This window comes from Diceros bicornis, chromosome 6, assembly GCF_020826845.1.
Source record: "Diceros bicornis minor isolate mBicDic1 chromosome 6, mDicBic1.mat.cur, whole genome shotgun sequence".
NCBI classification, from domain to species: Eukaryota; Metazoa; Chordata; class Mammalia; order Perissodactyla; family Rhinocerotidae; genus Diceros; species Diceros bicornis.
Genome location: NC_080745.1, coordinates 61,548,515 through 61,569,736, shown reverse-complemented (window position 1 = coordinate 61,569,736; position 21,222 = coordinate 61,548,515). Strand labels below are relative to the sequence as shown.

Sequence of the window (21,222 nt, the reverse complement as noted above, 5' to 3'; positions counted from 1 at the left end):
GGCTCAGAGGATGATTAGCATTTTTTAGCAATAAAGTATTTTTTTTTTTTTTTTTTTTTTTGTGAGGAGATCAGCCCTGAGCTAACATCCGCCAATCCTCCTCTTTTTTTTTTTTTGCTGAGGAAGACGGCCCTGGGCTAACATCTGTGCCCATCTTCCTCCACTTTATATGGGACGCCACCACAGCATGGCTTACCAAGCAGTGCGCCGGTGCGCGCCCGGGATCCGAACCAGCGAACCCCGGGCCGCCGCAGCGGAGCGCGCGCACTTAACCGCTTGCGCCACCGGGCCGGCCCCAGCAATAAAGTATTTTTTAATTAAGGGTATGTACATTTTTTAGACATAATTCTATTGCACACTTAATAGACTATGTAACTTTTATATGTACTGGGAAACAAAAAATTCCTGTGACTCGCTTGCAATATTCACTTGATTGTGGTGGTCTGAAACCAAACCTGCAATATCTGCAAGGTATGCCTGTACAGGTTTAATGCATGTTGTGCACTTATATTTAGTGATGTCTGTGTGTGAATTCGTTTTATTAATATTGTAAAAGAGTGTGTTCATATTGTAAACTCCTCAAGGGCAGGGTCTATTATTTTTCATAATTCATAAATCCTCGATTGTTATCGGCTCAAACATTTCTTGATGAAATCTTTCAAAAATTCTTCTCTCCCATTAATTGTTCTAAGAAGTTATACCCTTAAGGTACAGCATCATACATAGCAATAAGCAGAGATGGTGACAGCATTTACAAAAACTAAAAGTACTCAGGATCAGACTCTGATCAAACACCAGGCTGGACACTAAGTTGAGGCACAATAAGTCAAATGTAGAAGTTATGAGTCCCAGTGCTAGAGTCTTGACAGAACATGCTGAGCACAAAGGGCAGATGGTTCATCTTGAGGCAACAACACATGCCAGGGTTGGGCTGGGAAGAGTGCATGGACTGAGCATGTTTTCAGAGTTCTGAGCTGTTCAGAGCATTCCTGCATATACTTAAATTGCTCAGTATCACGTTATTTTATACCTTTTGCAAGTTTAAAGTGTGAGTGACTAGAATCTGCAAAGGTCTGAATCTCATCTTTGGATCTAACCTCTCCCGTTAGGTGAAAGCAGCCCTCTGGGCTTTGCAAGGTGGCACTTCTGTGGTTATTGCCAACGGAACCCACCCAAAGGTATCTGGGCACGTCATCACAGACATCGTGGAGGGAAAGAAAGTTGGCACCTTCTTTTCCGAAGTAAAGCCTGCAGGTAAGTGATAGAGTCCCGTGGTCTGTGGATGATAGCTAGTGCCACCATGGCCTAGATGGAACTGAAGACTGAGTTCTCACTCTGGGAATAGAGATCACAAAATTGATGTGCTCACACTATGAATTATGGTATTATTTTGAACACTGTTTGCAAAATTGGATTTTGCTTTGCTTTTGTAAAATTTATCTAATCTGCCTAACTAGGCCTTCTATTCTCTCTAAAATCACTAAGTTAAAGAATGTAAGCATCCATTTTCTCAAGAAACATTTACTAGGCCCATGCTGGATGCTGGGTACTAACAAATGCTAGAGGTGCAAAGATGCATAAGATACGGTACATACTCTCAAGTGTTCACAAAGATTGAATTGCCTTATCATCTACATTCAGAATTGCAAATGCATTAGAAAATAGAAGCCAAAGTGGAATTGAAAAGAACTCTAGAAGACATAAATTATATTGTCTACCCCAGAAATACAGACAGGTGTCTTGTGTTTATGCCTGAGTTAATCTGGCATATTGTTTCGCCATTGTCTTGGTCAGAGTGATCTCTGTATGAGAAGCGGGCGCACCAAGACACTGAGCATTCGTTCTGTGTGTGCGGTGAGCCTGAGCGCGTGCTGGGATAGTGAGAGGGAACTAAGCTGACCGTGGTCGGATGTTTGCAAATGTCCTTGCAGGCCCTACGGTTGAGCAGCAGGGGGAAATGGCTCGATCAGGAGGAAGGATGTTGGCCACCTTGGAACCTGAGCAGGTAATAACCTAGCTGACAGTTTGGTTAGTTTTCAGAGTGAGTCATGCTGTGAGGTTTAGTGTACAGTTAAGCCTGCTGTCTCCCTCTTTATTCTTCGTGTCCCGCAGAGTTATCTGAGTTACAAGTCTGATTCAGGTTTGCTCTGCCTTTTTTCTTTGTCTAAATTCTATTTTCCCTTTTGTCTCTCGTACGCTGAGGCCTAAGATAGTTTTTCATTACTATGATGTTTTGTTCAAAAATATGAAAATGATGAGACCAAGGAGGCTCCCTCATCCTGCCACATACTGGGCATGGGAATTTAGGAAAATTGCTTATCTCTGCCCATCTGAAGCACCTAATTTACCTATACAATGGAAGCTCAAGAGCTTACTCCATAGTCCTAGCCCTGCCCTGTCCGTAATGAGTCAGCCAGTTGAAGTAGCAGACACGATGAGTCTGGAAATGCAAGGAGGTCAGGTGGAAGCTGGGGGCCAGCTTCCCAAGGGTTGTGTTGTTAGGGATGTATTTGAGAGTGATGAACATAGGTTTCTTCTGGGAAGTACTTTGGCCTGAGAAAGGAGAAGAGAATTTAAAATAATTACAAGTAGAGAAGGGAAAGCAAAGGAGAGACATTAGCTTGTCTCTTAGACTACTTCCTTTTACTCTTTCAGTAATCACCACACTGATTTGCCCCATTTCCTCATCTAGGTGGGTAAGGATTGGGGTCTCCTCAAGCATCCAGGACTGGATTTTTTCCCTTTGACTGAATTTGTTAAATAAATAATTGTTAAAAAAGAAAAACTAGATGCAAAAACTTACCTGGGAAATAAACTATATGGCTAGTGATATTAAATATGTGGAGATAGGTGTATCATGCCGATTCAAAGTGCTGGTCCTTGTCTCATGCCCTCTCCCCCACCACTGAGCCATGGTTTGCTAATCATCATAATCAGGCGTGGTAGAAGAGGAAGAAAAGTAAGAAGAAGTAGAGGGAGATTAGTAGTGAGAGAGGAAGGAAAAATGAGGGACCCGTGGTGGGAAATGAATGATATGACGTAAGGAGACTTCAGTCAGTGGTGCCTTGGATTTAGGAGCAAGGCCTGGCACAGTCAGAAGAGTAAGTTTAAAAGTGTGTGCGTTCTTCTTGGATTAATGTTTGTTTAATGTTGTACCTTTCTTCCTAGAGAGCAGAAATTATCTATCATCTGGCTGGTCTGTTGACAGACCAGCGTGATGAGATCCTGTTAGCCAACAAAAAAGACTTGGAGGAGGCAGAAGGTAACGACCAGGCGATTTGGCCAGTGTTATGGAGGGTTGTGCTTTGATTTTTGTCCTTTGTTTTACTAATAATTATATCATAGTCTGCCTAAAGACGAGATTGATAGAGAACAAAATTGTATATTATACATCATTTTTATTGAGGGTAGGTTGCTAGTATTCAGTGGGCTTTTCCAAACTATACATACTATCTCCACCCCCTTTCCCAGGTCATCTAGTACAGCCCTCCAAAGGGGCTTTTTTCTGTTCCCCACAGGTCATGAGCCATTACTACTATGGCAGTTTAGGGACAAAAAGAAAAAGATTGAGGACCCTACCATTTTAGACATTCCGCTAATAGCAGCTAACATTTATTGAGGCCTTTTTGTGTTGCCAGGCATTATGCTAAGGGCCTTACAGACAGGATCTCATTTTACCCTTACAATATAGTGCCTTTGAGGTAGCTACTATTTATTATCCCTATTTTACAGAGGAGGAAACTGAAGCACAGAGAAGTTGTTACGTGCCTAAAACCATATGGCCAGTGACAGATTTGGGATTCAAACCCATATGGACTGTGCATATGAAATAGTTGTAGAAACAGTTTGTGCAGCCTGTGATGAAAGAGAGCTTATCTCGTAATTAATCAGTGTGTAGTCTGCCAAGAATTAGCGACAGGTGCCATCCAGAAATGCCCTTGAGGTGCTAGTGGTAGAGTGAGTGACATGGCTGAACTCACATTGCAGATAACTAAGTATGTAGAGAGTCAGGTAGGCCCTAAATCTTTCTCTCCCTTTTCCTAATTCTCTGTCTTTTCCACTCTAAAAAATGGGGGTTGATTTTATGGGGTTTTGAATTTCCTTTTCTCTTGAATAAATGTGCCTTAAATTAAACATCCAAATTAGTGGTGTTCCCTTCAAAGAAACTTTGCTAGGCTCATCAACATTACTTTCATTCCTTAAAAGGTTTTTGAGTCATTGCTTTGGAACTTCCTTTAGAGTTTACATCTGGTCTTTTGAATTTTTGCAGTATTAGAAAGTCATAAAATAGATTTTCAGAAATGGAAGAAATCTTTGGTGATATCTTTTCCAGTTCTTTAATTTAAAGTAAAAGAATTAAGACCCACAGAGCTTAAAGCTATTGTTCAAGGTAACACAGCTAGTTGTTGGCAGAATTCTGACTTCCGATTCCAATTCTCTCTCTGGAAATTCACAAGGACACACAATGGCTTAAGAACAAAGTCCTGGATATACGTGAGCATGGTAATCCTCTTTGACTTGGTAAGCCCCTTTCAGGAAATTTATCTTAAGAAAATATTTCAAGAAGAGAAAACAGCTCTGTATGTAAAGATTCTTAGAGCAGGATTATTTATCACACTGAAAACTGGAAACAGCCTGAGTGTCTAATAGCATAGGTGTGGTTAAGTACATTAAGCTGTATCAATTCAATGGAATATTTAGTAGTAAATAAAATAATTTTTGCAATATAGAAAATGTACATGCATTGTAAGGTGAAAAACTAGAATGTAACATTTAACTTGCACTTATAAGTAAACCTTCATTTTTAACACATGAAGAAAATTAATTGATATAATTGGTTGGTTGAATGATGAGTTAATCTTTTTCTTAATATAAGGTTGATTCCTTCCCTCCAAAGTAGAAATGTTTTTATTATTTTATCTTGGTGCTTGTGACTATTTAAAAAAAGAGAAAATTTTCATTTTCATCATCTCATCTCAACGTTAACCATAGTAATGATTTGTGCTTCCAAATGGTTTTCCTGAGTGTATATACTGTATATATATATATGGATATGTGTGTGTGTAGAGAGAATCACACCATGCATACTATCATATTTAAATTTAAAGAAAATTCTGTATATGAACTTACCATAACTCTATTTGTTTTTATTTCAAAAGAAAACATCTTTATTGCTTCTGAATACAAAAATAATTCACTTGTTATAAAAAATTAAAATAATGGAGAAAGATAGAGATCATCACTGTTCTTGATGCCTTCCAGACATCTCCCTGTGTACATGTATATATGCAATATTTGATAAATAGGAGCGTATCCTAAATGCTGTCTTGTAGTTTGCCTGTTTCACAAACTATGTCCTGTGCAGCTTTCCATATCAACACATATAGATATATTATTTATGTAGATAATATAATTGTATATTTTATTACAACTGCATTGTAGCCCATTATCTGAATTTTTAGGTAGAATCTAGTTTCTCACTGTTATAAAAATGCTGTGACAAATATCCTCATTACATGCAAGTTTGCTCAAGCAAATGACAAATTTCTGGAACTGGACTTGCTGGCACAAAGGATGTTGGTGTGCACATCTTTACATGATGATGTATACTACCAAACAGCTCCCCTAGAAAAGCTGTATAAATGGCATGTCCTTGTCGTCCCGAGACCCCGTAAGCTCCATTCCTAACACGGTGCCGCATATTCAGTAAAACAGCGATAGCCTGCCCAGGTCTACTGCTTTATCATGCGTTCTTCACACCCCATCAGGGAGACTTGCAGCTCCTCTGCTGAAACGTTTGAGCCTCTCCACGTCTAAGCTGAACAGCCTGGCCATCGGTCTGCGGCAGATCGCAGCCTCCTCACAGGACAGCGTGGGGCGTGTTTTGCGCCGGACCCGAGTTGCCAAAAACTTGGAACTAGAACAAGTGACTGTCCCAATTGGAGTTTTACTGGTCATCTTTGAATCTCGCCCTGACTGTCTACCCCAGGTATGTGACTGATGCCTGCTGTTGGAGTAGGGGATTGGAGGAAGAGTATATTTTCAGGACTTCAAATAAATCTCTCAAAGATGTTTTTATTTTTTTCTTCTTTTGATGAGAAAGTCTTATTTTTCTTTTTCCCTCAAAGATAATTTTTGAGACTTGATTCTGAGGCTGTCTTTAAGGTAATTTATTTTATTGATTCTTCCTATAATTCTTTTTTTTTTATAATTTTATTTATTTTTCCCCCAAAGCCCCAGTAGATAGTTGTATGTCATAGCTGCACTTCCTTCTAGTTGCTGTATGTGGGACACGGCCTCAGCATGGCTGGAGAAGCCGTGCGTTGGTGCGCTCCCAGGATCCGAACCCAGGCCGCCAACAGCAGAGCGCGCGCACTTAACCGCTAAGCCACGGGTCCGGCCCTCTTCCTATAATTCTAAAGTAGATATTCGTATGTCCATTTTACAGTTGAAGAAACTGAAGCTTATAGAAGTTCATATTCCTGTCACACTTGTAAGGGTAGAGCTGGGCCTTGAGCCCAGATGAATCTCCTGTACCGTGACGCATGAGCACATTTCCATATGTCTTAGCTCACGGGGACACCTTGTTCCCTGACCACAGAGTCCCTGCTAGCCTACTCCTGGGTCATTCATCTAATAGATGGTTTTGCCTATGTGAAAAAGACCCCTTTATTGTCAGTGTCACAGATGGCCTCCTGTAGGTACATCTCTTAGGAGAAAGAACTTTCCGGAGTTAATGGAAACTAGAATGCGACCCTCTTTAAGGAATTTAACATATCACTGCTGATGTTGAGAACCCTGTGTTAAAGGTCTCACCAAGTAGCCAGGCCCTGATACACAAGGTGGTGTTAGAGGGTGGCCTCACTTGTTGCCATAAACACTCTCCCAGAAGTCTGGGAGCATTTCCACACTGGACTGCCCAGTAGGATAATATCAGCTCTTTCTGTGCAGTAGCCCCAAAGTCTCAAAGAGAAATTCTATTTAAAGGCAAAAAACAAACAAAAAGCCAGCACCTCTTTACTACAGGGCATAGGGGAGCCTGGAAGCCTGGAATGCTTCATGGAGGGTACTCCCTGGCTGACCTAAAACCAGCTTGTTCACCAAGGGACTCCTGTACCATCAGAGTCTGTCCTCATCCCTGGCTCGTGCTGGCACACTGCCCCCTTCTGGCCGCATACCTGTTTGCAGAAATGCCCTGGAGAAAACTGCAGAACTCTGATCTGCTAGTAGAAATGGTTCCGTGAAGTTTCTGTGCTACCTGTCATTCATACTAGCTGATACTTCACAAGGAGAGAGGTTTCCTCTGTAGCCAACTACAGTTAAGATTCCTCACCTGGGATCCTAACCTGAATGGCGTCACAGAATCCAGGAATCCTAAAAGTTGTATGCAGAGTTCTGTATTTTTGTGCATTGATCTGGAAAACGTTTGCATAACTTAAGAACCACTAATCTGGAGATTAACGTGTTCGGGCAAGGTTTTTTAGTAAAGTGTCTTTCACTGTGTTATAAAAATGGGAGGATTTTCATTCATGCCGGGAGCATTCAGAAAGTTAAGCTTCAGGCCTTGGATGATCAGGTCAGTATCATTAGCTCTTTGCTCTAAGAGGGTAACTAACCCTCCTCCTGGGTGGCCTACTTTTTCTTCCCCAAACAGTCTTATGCTCCTTTCCCAGCAGTCTCTGCCACAGCTGTCCAGGGGCTGGCAGGAGCTCTAGTCTTCTCCAGGTTCTCAGCACCAGGCATTTAGAGCTCTCGGAACAGCTGCACAGCCAGAGTAGGATGTGACCAGAGATGCCACCCAGCCTCAGCCTGAGTCAGTGGAGCAAGCGCTTGAATCAGGAGGCAGCTGAGCACCCTGTCCTCCACCATGGCCAGAGTGGGGAGGGGGCTGTGTGACGCGGGCCACTTAACTCAGGTTATTTTGCTACTGGTGCTAAGGAAACCGCATAGTTTAGTTCCTAAGATACGAGTGGTTTGGCTCTGGAGTCAAGGCTCCCAGTCCTGCCACTTATAAGCTCTGTGATCATGGGAAGTCACCAACTTCTCTGGGCTTCAATGTCCTTATCTGTAAAGTGGTGGATACAATAGTACTTAATTCCCTGGAACATTGTGAAGACTCAACAGATTAGGCATTGTAAAGTGATGAACACAGTGCTTGGCACAGAGAAAGTGCTCAGTGAGTGCCGGCTTACTGTTACCATTACTGCTTTCCCCTTTGGTCACTGCTTTCCTCTTTGATTGGCAGGTGGCAGCCTTGGCTATTGCAAGTGGTAATGGCTTGTTACTCAAAGGAGGGAAGGAGGCCGCACACAGCAACCGGATTCTCCACCTCCTAACCCAGGAGGCCCTCTCTATTCATGGAGTGAAGGAAGCTGTACAACTGGTAGGTACTTGGGAATGATCCCAAGTCAGGCCCAGAGGGGCCGGGTCAGGTCTTTGGGTGTTTGAAACAAAGCTTAGGCCACATAAGGCGAGCCACTTTTAGGGGCAGGCTTGATTGGAGCGGTGACAGGTCCTGTGTGCCTCCTTACATTGGACAGTGCCAGGGCTTCCTTGGCCCAGATAAGTTTTCAGTGGCTCAGGAAGGCCACTGTCATTCAGCTGTGTCCTGGCACTATTGATTTACAAGAATGCCTGTTAGCCTTTCCTTCCTTGGGTCACAGGGCAGCAGGAATATCAGACCGAGAGTATGGGGCCTGGTTCTGCTCACTGACAGAGTGATTTAGGGCAAGTCAGATGAGATAAATTTTATGAATGTTTGTCATAAACCATCATGCAGCATATAAGTATGAGGTCATGCCATTATCACTATTAGTATTATGGTCATTATTTTAACCATTGTCGCACTATCCTCAACTATCAATGGAGTTTTTGAGCTAGACAGCAATAGCTATAATTTGTTGAGCACCTACTATGGGCAAGGCAGTTTTCATCCATTATCTCTTTTTAAGCTTCACAACAAGCCTTTGAAGAAAATACTATTAATTATTAGCCCTATTTTGTGGATCGAAAAAAACAGGCTCAGAGGTAAAGTAACTCATTTAAAATCACAGTCTGGTAGAGTTTGGATTTGGACCCAGGTTTACTCCAGGTGCTTCTCTTTCCCATTGAGGCCCACTCACTCCAACACTGTAGGATTTTGTTGGCTGCTGGGATAGTGTCTACAAACCTGCTGCATTACTTGCTCACTGACGAGAATTGGGTTTTTTCTTATGGCAACACAGTGGGTGGAAAGAGTAGATTTTAAGGATTCAAATTCCAGCTTTACCACATCCTAGCTTAGCAGGGTTTCCTCCCACCCCTTCTTCCTATTGATGTTTAACATACATACAGTAAAATATACAAATCTTGTGTGAACAACTCTATCACTTTGTCCATATATATACACACATATATAACCACTAGCCGCATCAAGATACAGAACGTTTCCAACACCCCCGCAGGCTCCCTTTGCCCATCCCAATCAACATGCCCCACCCTACCACCAGGTAACCATTTGTTTTACTTCTTTCACGTTCAGTTTCTTTGGCTTATTCTTGAACTTCATATAAATGGAGTTACACTCAATACACTCTGATGTTGTATTTCTTTTGTTCATCGTATGTCCGTGACATTCATCCACATCGTTGCATCCAGCAGGGGTTTTCTCTTTTTTATCACCGTGTAGTGTTCCATTTACATGCATATAATACAGTTTATCCTTTCTTCTACTGATGAACATTGGGGTTTTTTCCAGTTTTTGGCTATGCAGAATAAAGTTGCTATGAACATTCTTGAACATGTATGTTTGTATTTCTGTTGTAAGTAACTTGACCATATGGGGGAAATTAAAAATAAAGAGGAGGAAAAAAATGCCCATAATCTCAGTCCTAACACAAGCACTTTAGTCAGTCCACCCAGCATCCCCGGGGTAGAGCTTGTCAGTGGAAGTCATGGAGAGCCGTGACTCCCTAGCAGGATGCATGCACATCACTAAGGCTGTGATTAGAGAACCACCAGAGCAGCCACTGAGATGCTTCCTCAGAGCCTGGCATAGTCTGTACCTCCTCTAACTTCCATAGATAGCACTTTGTGCCTCTTCTGGCATTTTTAAAAATTATCTGCCCTGTGTTATGGCTAGTTGTGTCCCAATCCTGTCTTCCCTACTAGATTCTGAGCTCTTTGAGGCCAGGGCCTGTGTCCCGCCTGTTTTGTCATGCAGAGCACAGCAGTTACTGTGTAGTGTTTGATAAGCATTTATGGGATGACTTTTCGATTCCCAAGATCAGGAACTTAATCTCGTCTTTGGAATAAGTTTTCACAGTGTCTGATTTAGTTCTCAGGAGGTACAGACATTTTTCTCTAAAAAGGATGCTGCTTCCTCTATATTTTGCATGGTCAGATGTCAGCATCTTGGTCCGGAACCTCAGTTCACTGGAATGTTGTGGGGATCTTTGGAAGAATTCCTGTGGAGTATATTCAGTTCCTGAGAAAAACAGTGCTCCCTGATAATTGAGCATGCTGCTCTGAGACTAGGGAGGCCGTGCTGCTTAGTCACAAAGGAGATAACTCTCTTCAGGGCATGGAGACAGGACTCCGTTCCCTTTTGTTTCTGAAAGCCAGTGGAGGCTTTTCCTCCTCTGAGGATTTGTGTCATTTGTTAGTGCACTCACTCACTCGTTCATTCATTCGACACATATTCATTCAGTGTCTGCTCCATGCCAGGCATTACACTGGGCTCGGGGGATACAAAAGGAAATTGAACCTGGTTTTTCCTCCTGAGATTCTTACAGTCCTTTAAGGATGCATTTTGGACCTAGAAGCTGGGACAATAGAAATTGGGTCTGTGTGTATCATCTCGGTGTTTTTGCGTTTAGAGACGTACGTGATCAGTGTTTGGTGTTTTTTTTTTTGACAAATAATGTTAGTTCCTTAGATAATTTGAAAATGTGTCCTCTACTTTCATCATTTAGAGTGGTATAATTTTGTCATGACCTAATCTTCCCCAGGTTTCATATTAAAAGAAGTCAGACCCCCCCCCCCCCACAAAGAAAAGATGTCATCTTTATCTTTTTATTCTCTACCTCTTGAGGTGAATACCAGGGAAGAAGTGGAAGATCTTTGCCGCCTAGACAAAATGATAGATCTAATCATTCCACGTGGCTCTTCCCAGCTGGTCAGAGACATCCAAAAAGCTGCTAAGGGGATTCCAGTGATGGGGCACAGTGAAGGGATCTGCCACATGTATGTGGATTCAGAGGCCAGTGTGGATAAAGTCACTAGACTAGGTGAGTTGGATGGGATCCCATTTTACACGGGCAAAATATTTGTTATGTTCTCTGTGGCTCTGGATCATTAGAAACAATTGTTTGTCCTTCTTTCAGTCAGAGATTCTAAATGCGAATATCCAGCTGCCTGTAATGCTTTAGAGACTCTGTTAATCCATCGAGATCTGCTGAGAACACCATTATTTGACCAGATCATTGATATGCTGAGAGTGGAACAGGTAAGACATAGCCACAGGACTCGTACATCACTTACTTTCTTCCATCTTGAGATTTAGAAGCCTGTGGGATTAGACCAGGAACAGCTGCCACACCATTTAAGGCAATTTAAGAAGCAATATTTTGGCGCATCTACTATGTACAAAGTTCTCTGCTAAGTACACAGAGATGAGTAAGACATGCCCTTGCCTTCTGACAGTCTAGTAGATGGAAGAAACCTGTACACAAATGGCATCATTGCAAAGTGGAATGTGTTAAGTGCTAAGAGGGTTCAAAGATAAGACAGATCACGTGGCAGCCCACTGCATGGACTATTTATGGCAACCTTTTATTCAGGCAGCATAGTTTAAAGTTTATGTTTCTGAACACACATTCCTGTTTGGATTTGATTTGAAAAGATTGTACAGAAATGTTTTCAAACCAAAAATTGATATGCATCCACTCCTCCACAAGTGTCTTAAGTTACCAGTATTAATGTACTTAATACAATGATATTCAGGAGTCAACAATTTTTATAATGTCCTCTCTGGACTATTTTCTTACCATGTCATTAAGCTGATAAACAACCAAAGCCAGTAGGTTTCAAAGACAAATGTATGCTCCATCCTAAATGTCTAATTGCAAGAAAATAGGTGCTCTCCAGGTAAAAATAGACAATCTTAAATTGTCTATCAGGATGCTTTAAGTTCTGATATCTGATGTCATGGCACCGTTTCAGAATTATGTAAACTAGCCCAGCGGTAGAGAAAGTGACTGCTGGCCTTGGTTCCTTTGACCCTGAGCATGTGTCTCTTCCCTTCCATCCTTTTGCTGGACAGGAAGGCTCCAGTCAGCTTATAAATGTGGCGTGGTCCCAGTGAGAACCTGGAAGGATTGTTTTGAAAATGAAAATGCACCCCACAAGTTAAAAGGGAGTTAGAGCACGTGATCACTCATGTTTGGGGCCCTACTTCACGTTAGTGGCCTGTTTTATTGGGCACCTGTGTATGCCAAGCACCACACCGGGCTGGACTGGACAGCAGGAAAGCTGTCCTTCAGTCAGGAATAAAACCCCAGTCATCCTCAGGATTGCTTTGAAATTCCTCAAGTCAAAGTGAGCCAATATGTACTTCATGCAGCACCTTTGCGTTATTGCAGGAGGTAAACTAGCAGGGTGACTTGAACAGAGCTGGGGCCTGAGGAACATGGTTGGACTGAGGCCTGGAAGAAGTGGGGTCCCAGGTAGGAAACCATGCAGGGCTCAGGCGCAGTGAGGGCAGGACAAACACTGCTCGTTGTAACTTGAGCCAAGGCAAGAGCTTGGTCCCAAAGAATCAAGGCATGAACTCTGCCCTGGGGAGGTCTCAGAGAACAAGGCCTAAGTGGGATCAGGCTTGTGACTGGAGCCCTTAGTCACCAGCTTTGGGATCCTTAAATTCCTCCAACCAGGAGCAGGATTAGCCCCAGAGTCTGGAGCTAAGCCGGACATAGACAGAGGGCCAGACTGACCAAGTTGGAAATCTGACAACCACGGTTTGAGGTGGTTACTAACCAAGCACTGTTTTCCTCTAAAGCACAGCTAAGACTTCTCCAGGGCGAAGGGAGTAGAAGTGTATATGTGGCATCTCCCTCTTTCCATGTGAGTCCAATACTTAGGTCCCAAATATGCAGAGAATGAGATTTTTGTAGTCAGGTATTCAGTTAACTAAAATGCCAGCAGTCAAGGGCTTATGTCGATAGCCCATTAAATGCCTTGCACTTTCTTAACGTTCGAAGGCTTCCTGCTTAAATCCCTGCTCCAATTTATTGATGGTCCTGGCTGGCAAGTGGCCAGTCAGCCTTTTCAAAAGCAGAGTATCCTGGAGGGCGGGAAGCTGCCTCTAAAGGGAAGGCAGGGACTAATTGAGTTGTCCAGGCCACAGGAGCCACAGGCTCATCATCTTCAGGCTCATCTTGCTGTGTGATCCTAGAGGAAGGCAAGTGTGAGCTTGCTTGTTTCTGTTGTGTTTATGTTGTTGCCCCTGGACTGCCTCTGTTCCAGGTGAAAATTCACGCAGGCCCCAAGTTCGCCTCCTATCTGACTTTCAGCCCCTCCGAAGTGAAGTCCCTCCGAACTGAGTATGGGGACCTGGAATTGTGCATTGAAGTGGTAGACAGCGTCCAGGAGGCCATCGACCACATCCACAAGTACGGCAGCTCCCACACGGATGTCATTGTCACAGAGAATGGTCAGTGTCCAGATGCTTCCAGCACATGGTGTCTACTTTTTTGTTTTGATCTCCAAGGTGGTCCTGTTCCTCTGAGCCCCTCTTGGCCTGCAGGAAAACATGAACCAAACAGACTAATGAAAATGCCTGGTCTTGGTTGCATTTGATGGTTTGCTTTCACGTCTCTTCCTTCATTATATTGTCACAGTGGCCCTGTGGGAAGAGGCAGGGAGGATGATTAGCTCCACATAAAGATGACTCACTGTGTCAGAGGTGTTACCATTTAATCCATAAAATAATCTTTTCAGTTGTTGGAATAAACCTATTTTACAGCTGAGGAAACTAAGGCCCAGAACCACCTGTTAAGGGCAGAACCAACTCTCCACAGTCATTCATTCACTCCACAGATACGTATTGAGAGAGATGCCTCGGTGTGAGGCACTGAAGGCCTAATGGAGAAGGAAGCCAGTGTGGCCCCCTCAAGGAATTTACAGTTAGTTTATTGGAGAATCAGAACACCACCAATAATAATAGCTAACATTTACTGAGTACTTACCATGTGGTAGGCTCTGGGGTGAGTGCTCTATGGATGTCAGTTCATTTTATCTTCTCCCCAACCCTGTGAGCTGGGTAATATTGTCGGTCCCCATTTTACTCAGGCACAGAGAGGTCACCCATCTAGTGGGTGAGGAGCTGGAGTTCAGACTGAGGCATTCTGGCTCCAGAACCTATAAATAGATAGTGTAGACAGGCCATTGCAGCACTGAGGGTATGTCTGCAGTGGGAGCTCCGGATTCCAACCCGGTCTTTCCCAGGCAACTACTCTTCCCACAACAGTGACTGAAGAAGCGGGTTCGCCTTCTTCCTCTTCAGATTTGTCACAGATCTGCATGTTTGCTATGTGGGGAAGCTCCTTGGGGGCCTGGGCCCAGCCCCAGTCAGCCACCAGTGAGTGGCTGGAAGCAGGGGTGTTCTACGTGGGTCATCCTGACTCGATTTCTTCTCTTACTTTATGCTGCAGAGAAGACAGCCGAGTTCTTCCTTCAGCACGTGGATAGTGCCTGTGTGTTCTGGAACGCCAGCACTCGCTTCTCTGATGGCTACCGCTTTGGACTGGGTGAGAAAGACTGGTCAGGGGAAAAAGGGGTCAGGGGAAAAAGGAGTCTCTTGTAAATCACTGTGTGGTCCAAGAAGTGTGGTGAGGGTGGAGGAGATGCCTCTCCTCACTCCATGCTTGATCAAGATCATAGAGAGAGAGTTATGGGAGGGTGGTTTATGAGAGAGAACAGTAATAGCTGCCCTGAGTTGGGGGAAGTCCTGTACTCTAGGCATTTCACGTGTTAAGAAGGGAGGTACTGGTATTCCTTATTCACAGATGGGGAAACTGAGATGCAAAGAAGTGAAGTAACTTGCCCAAAGTCACACAGCTGGCATTCAGACCCAAACTTGTGCAAGTCCAAAGCTGGGGTAGCTCCCACCACGGTATGGGCAGACCACAGCATGTCTTCATGCACAGGCTGTGACAGGTGTACATGTCAGAGTCCCTCAAGAGCACCGCCATAGCAGACTCATTTCTTCAGAGAGATACAGCCAGGTTGCCTCAGAGCTAGGAATCCCCCATGAGAACAAAAGAAGGTCTTAGTACCTCTGCTGGGCTTAAGTATCAGCATCAGAAATGAACAGGTAAGCCCAGAGGTGCAGGGTTTACTTTTAAAGCAGACTGAAATGAAAAGCTTCAGAAACACACCCTTCTCTCCTCTCTGAGGGGTTTCTCAGACAGTCTCTGGTTTTCCAGGGTACCATTATACAAAGCCCCAATAAGGCATTTATGACATATCTGAGAATTATTTCAACCACTTAAAACATTTTAATCCCTCTGAACTTTTGACTAGATGATCTGCCTGGAGAAATAGTTCTCACTGAATTGTTAAAGGTTATTAAAGGGAATTTTACCCAGTTATTCTTAGTCATTAGACTCTTTATTCTTATTCCCCTGTTCCTGTTATGTTGGATTTTGACTTAATTATCACATTGCACAGATCTTTGTATTCCACGTTCTTGAGGAAGAAATAGAGCATACTTTTAAGGGCTGAGGTGCCCAGCTTTCAAGTGAAAGTCCAAGATGAGGAAGAGCAGAAGACCCTCCACTATCTTTCCATCACCAGCTCAGAGCAAAAGCACGAGGTCTAGCTGAGTTAAATTCCTGGGGAAGGCGTTGATAACAGTGACAGATAATGTACATTGAGCATTTGCTGCATCCCCAGCACTGTGCTGAGTGCATCACAGTCATTATCTCACTGAGTGCTACCAAATGGATTCTGTTATTTTCCTCATTTCCAGATGAAAAAACTGAAGCATGAGAGGTAGTTAGATAATGCGCCCAGAGTCCTATTGTCTCTTCACTGCTGAACCAGGATTTGACCTGGTGGTCTCCCTCCCCGTGCCAACACTACCCCAGGCACATCCCTGCTCAGGCCTTTGCCCTCGCTCTCCTCTCTGCCTGCAGCACCTCTCCCCCTGGCCAGCTCCTTCTCATTGTTCAGGTTGTAGTGGAAAGGCACCTCCTTGGGAGGCTCTTCCTGACCACTCTATCCAGTGTGTACCCACCCGACCCACGCAGTCTGTCACAGCTCCCTCTGCTGCACTTAGTCACCATGTGAAGTTATGTGCTGAACTCTTCAGCTGCCTTGCCCACATGAATATAAGCCCAGCAAAAACAGGACCTTGTATCAGTTATTCACCCTTTATCCCCAGGGCCCAGCACTGTGCCTGTACATAGTACGTGCTCAATGAAGTTGTGATGCACCAGGGCGCCCTGCCTCCCCTGTGTGCAGTGCAGAACACCGGGCCAGACCCAGGAAAACCCCTGATGTCCCAGAGAACATGTTCCCTAAGCCTGGAGCAAGAGGGAAGGGGAATGAACAGTGCCCCTTCATGTATTGAGCAACTGTCTAATTAGTGCCTGTATGCTAGATTCTGGGGGATACTAAGAACCTGTCCCTTACTTTCTAGGATTTAAAGAATATTTGGGGAGATGAGACCTCTATGCTAATCATTGTTGTATACCTCAAAAAATGCCCAATGTTGAATTATGGTACACAATCCAGATACTAAACACATATCAGGGAACACTTCTAGTATTATCAGAATGCATTGAGGATGAAATACAAAAGCGAGGCCCACACATTGTGTTTCATTAGAAGAAGGGGGCTCTTGGGGCTGGCCCCATAGCCAAGTGGTTAAGTTCTGCGTGCCCCCCTTTGGTGGCCCAGGTTCACGGATTCAGATCCCAGGCGTGGACCTACACCACTCGTCACCCATGCTGTGGTGGCAACCCACATACAAAGTGGAGGAAGACTGCTGTGGATGTTGGCTCAGGGCTAATTTGACTCAAGAAAAAAGAAGAGGAAGATTGGCAACAGCTATTAGCCCAGGGTGACTCTTCCTCACAAAAAAAAAAAAGAAGAAGGGAGCTCTCCAAGATGTATAGCGACCAGAGAACAGAGACAGTGGAACTCAGGCTGGCTTGGGGAGGAGGGATCAGGAGTGGGCAGGGAGAGAGGGTGCCAAGTGAGGAGAAGGAAGAGACGTGGGTCTGGTGGGTGGACAGGAAGCAGAGGCTGGGGAAAGCCACATCCTCATCTGTGCTTTTTCGCAGGAGCTGAAGTGGGCATCAGTACATCTCGAATCCACGCCCGGGGACCAGTAGGACTTGAGGGACTCCTTACTACTAAGTGGCTGCTGCGAGGGCAGGACCACGTGGTCTCAGATTTCTCAGAGCATGGAAGTTTAAAATATCTTCACGAGAACCTCCCTGTTCCTCAGAGAAATACCAACTGAAAGCATTCAAAGAAGAGCCGGAATGTTCCGAGAGGTCTTCACAGTTAAACATGTCTTAAGAATCTCAGAGGAGGAGCCAGGTCTTGTCTCCCGCTTGCTGGAAGGGTCTGCCTGTTGGAAAGTGCACCTAGAGGCTTCTGGGCTCAGTTTGGTAACATCAGTCTTGGCTAATGTGCGTATTCCAGCTCACTCTTCTCTCTCTTTTTTTTTTTAAGTTAAAAAATAATTGCTATGGATAGAGACTTTGCTTAATTGCTCCAGATTTGGACTTGCTTCACCCAGTCCAATTCCTTTCAATGATAGAAACAGAAAGGTCCAGTTTCCCCACATAAAAGGCAATGGAAAAATCGTGTTTGCTTTTTACCTTTTATTGCCTCAATGAGGTCAAGTCTCCCTTGGCATTTGGTTGGTACTAGAACCAGTCATACCTAATGTGTCTTTCCACTTTTCATTTCTTTCACTCATAGTCATCCTTCAAAAGGAACAATGTAGGATTTTAGAAGAGGGACAGCTCTTCTTTTTAGCATTTTCATCAGAAACAATCACAAAAATGAGCTGAATCATTTTCACTGGGCAGATTGACCTTTTGTATTTATTTGTGAAGTAGATGTAAATAAGCATTCCAGATGCAGCCTCTCCGGATGCAGGAGAGTCGGCGTTACCCATGCTGCAGCAGTTGGAACCTGGAGCTGCAGGTAGGAGGTGTGAGTTTCAGGACGACGTATCTGCTGCAGCCATTATGCTTGAAATTTTTATATAAATTATTTTGTTATCCTATCTTTTCCCTCCAAAACGAAAATTAGAGGATTATTTTAATACTTTGGATTCTTCCCCCCTTTTTGAGAAATAAAGTTCTTATGAAAAGCCTGTGTGCGTGAGTCAAGTTTTCTCCCTCGTTTGTTGTTACCCTCTCCCTTTTCCCTCCCCTGTGGCCCTCACACCCCGCTGTTACATGTTGTCTCTTCTCTGGAAGTTGTTTGGGAGACACCCAGGCCATCTGCCTCAAGCAGTGTCAGTGGAAGCAGCACAGGCAGATCCCCAGGGATGGACTCACACTGGGAGAGAGGAGAGGAAAACAGGGGATTAAGCCCCAGGGTATTAAGGACCGAAAGCATGGTGATGGTCTGAAGTTGGGGTGTGTATGACAAAGGCACGCTGCCTTTCTGCCAGGTCCACACCGCGTCCGCTCGGAGGGCCGTAGCCCCAGCTGATATTCTTAGTTCACTTTGGAAGATCCTCCCTGCTGGTCCCATTGCCTCAAAATCGCCTGTTTCACTGACAGCCCTAAACCACGCCCTCCCTCCGTCCGTCCAGCTCCTGTTCTTGGGGTCCCTGGTGCCCGACAGTCTGCAGCTGAAAGATTTCTTGTCTCATGGGGCCCTCCCAAAGAAATAAGCCCTCGCTTACGTGCTGCTGCTTATCTTCTGAGGATGGTTTATGAGCACAAGAGTTGTGTCGTGTGGAACATGTTCCCAGGCTGGCTCCAAACTCCACCTCTCATCCAGACCCTTACATGGTCTGGCCGGTTACCCTCCTGCCTGCCCCCTAAATGGGGGATTCTGGCAGAGCTTGCCTGAAAAGGCAATAAACCAAGTCCTGCCTGAAACTGTACGGCAAATACCACGATCAGCTCCCAACCAGACAACAGATGCCCCCGGAGTCTAAAATAGAAAGCGATCTAAGAAGCCTCCCTTGGGGAAGACTCCACTGAGGAGGCAGGCCTGGCTCTGGGCCTTGAGAAAGACGAGTGGTAGGAGTAGGGAGCAGGCAGAGCATTCAGGCAGGCGACTGGCGTGAGCAAAAGTCCAGAGCGGGGTGAAACCTCAAGTTGGGGAGCAGTGACTACGCCAGTTTGGGGCAGGAGTTCATGTGGGTAAACAGAAGGTAATACATCCCCGACAGCCAATGTTGGTATAATCTCGGTGGAGCTACCCTTCTTAGGGCGTGGGATAGGGGTGGGGTTTGCTCCAGAATACACAGATAAAGCGCAGTATTCCAACCAGGCCGTTTCCCCTCTGCAGCAACCTCAGCCTTAGTCCATTTCTACAGAGACCACGGGCCGTCAGCGTTCTCCCTTTTCCACCCAGAGTGAAGCAAGTCCCCAAAAGAGAGCCAGGAGGCAGCCATAGCTGCACAAGAACCTCCCACCCAGGCAGGCTTCCAGTACTTCTTGGCTTGTCCTAGCTATGGGAAGGGGGCTTTTTCTTCTGAAATGCCTCCTGTGGTCCAGCCCTGCTACTTCCTTTTCCTGGCCACCAACTCCTGACAAGACAGGCTGCTGAACCAACCAATTCGGAAGCTCCCTCCACTCACCAAGGGGAGAAAAGCTCCCCTGGGATATGTGAAATAATGTATGTTCTTAGTCATCAAGCCACGGTTACTTGGGTTTAGGTTTTCTGTTACTTATAGCCAAAAGTATCTCAACAATACAGTATATACATACATGATGGGGGCATTTACAAAATTAATCATGTAGAAAGAAAGGTGGGCGAAAGAAAGGTGGGCAGCCAAGGACTAGATTATAACAGGTGTTATTTGCTTGCTCTATATCCCTTATCTTGTGAAACCATCTCTCCCCCATTTTGCACTAATCCTGCTGGGCTCTGTGATTCAGGGGAGGAATGCTCATCTCCCCGTACCTCACTATTTTTAGTGGTAGTCACGTGACTTGGGCCAGACAAGTTGGTGTCCTCTGTTCCCCTGCTTACAGTGTTTGCTTCAGGGCTGGGCATATGACTTAAGCTTGGCCAAACAGCAGGCTGGTAGAACTGAATTTTTACTACAGTTATTAGGAAAAACAAACTCGTCTTCTGAGGTTTTAAACTCCCAAGTATCAAGGAGGTCTAAAGCTAATAGTATTTATCCTTCCTGCCACGTAGAGAGACCTGTGTAAAGTATCCAACACAGAGGAAAGGGAGCCAGAGGATATATAGAGACTTTGTCCACCTGGTTCCATCCACGCCTGAGATCTGCCACTGGACTCAATTCAATAATTTCCCCTTTTTTGCTTAAGCTGGTTTGAGTTGGGTTTCTATCCCTTTCATCTTAGAAGACTCTGGATGATGTACCTGGGTTCAAATCTCTGCAACTTTTTAAACGAGTGACTTTGGGCAAGTTACTTAAGTTCTGTGAGCCTCAGTTTCCTGTTGGGAATATTGACATCTCCTACGTCATAGGTGGTAATGTAAATACTCAGCACGACACAGGCATCTAGCAAGTACTCCATAAGCAGGAGATGGTCACTTGCTGTGGTTTTTCAGGTGCCCAGCTGTGCACTTAGCTTTGCACTCCACAAGAAACTAGAAGTTTCTTCTGTTACTCTTGAGCCAGTATTCAGGAGCCAGCTTTTCCCACTCCAGCTTCATCCGGTTAGTGGAAGCCCAGCCTTGCCCTCCACGTGAGCGGGGAGGAACAGAGCACTGGAGTCTGATCAAACATTTAAGCACCTGGAGTGTGTGGGCAGCTGCTACTGAGAAGAGCATGAGCAGGAGAGACCCTATTTTGGGTCTGGGGAAGAGAAGGTGAACCCAGGTGAATGTCATCTTCTGCCTGAAAGAAGAGAAGTGATCCTGTTTTGGCTGAGGGGAGTAGGCCTGCTGTATGCAGGGGGTGGGAGCAAAGCAAGAGACATTGGGTTTCTAGATACTCGCTTGTGAGCAATGCAGTACAGTATAAAATACATGCAGTGTGTGTGCTCTTCTAAATTAGACATT

General features: G+C 44.7%; 1 protein-coding gene across 3 annotated transcripts in view; it reads left to right on the top strand.

Moving 5' to 3' along the window:
• ALDH18A1 (aldehyde dehydrogenase 18 family member A1) overlaps nucleotides 1-18,376 on the top strand; it is a 40,880-nt gene extending 22,504 nt beyond the window's left edge. For all 3 annotated transcript variants that reach the window (XM_058543606.1, XM_058543607.1, XM_058543605.1), the window contains exons 9-18: nucleotides 1,110-1,254; nucleotides 1,932-2,005; nucleotides 3,169-3,262; nucleotides 5,769-5,989; nucleotides 8,246-8,383; nucleotides 11,072-11,267; nucleotides 11,364-11,485; nucleotides 13,504-13,690; nucleotides 14,691-14,786; nucleotides 17,328-18,376. In XM_058543606.1, coding sequence (XP_058399589.1) covers nucleotides 1,110-1,254; nucleotides 1,932-2,005; nucleotides 3,169-3,262; nucleotides 5,769-5,989; nucleotides 8,246-8,383; nucleotides 11,072-11,267; nucleotides 11,364-11,485; nucleotides 13,504-13,690; nucleotides 14,691-14,786; nucleotides 17,328-17,509 — 1,455 coding nt within the window. In that variant the 3' untranslated portion in view covers nucleotides 17,510-18,376. The remainder of the gene's footprint in view (nucleotides 1-1,109; nucleotides 1,255-1,931; nucleotides 2,006-3,168; nucleotides 3,263-5,768; nucleotides 5,990-8,245; nucleotides 8,384-11,071; nucleotides 11,268-11,363; nucleotides 11,486-13,503; nucleotides 13,691-14,690; nucleotides 14,787-17,327) is intronic.
• Nucleotides 18,377-21,222: the final 2,846 nt, after the last annotated feature.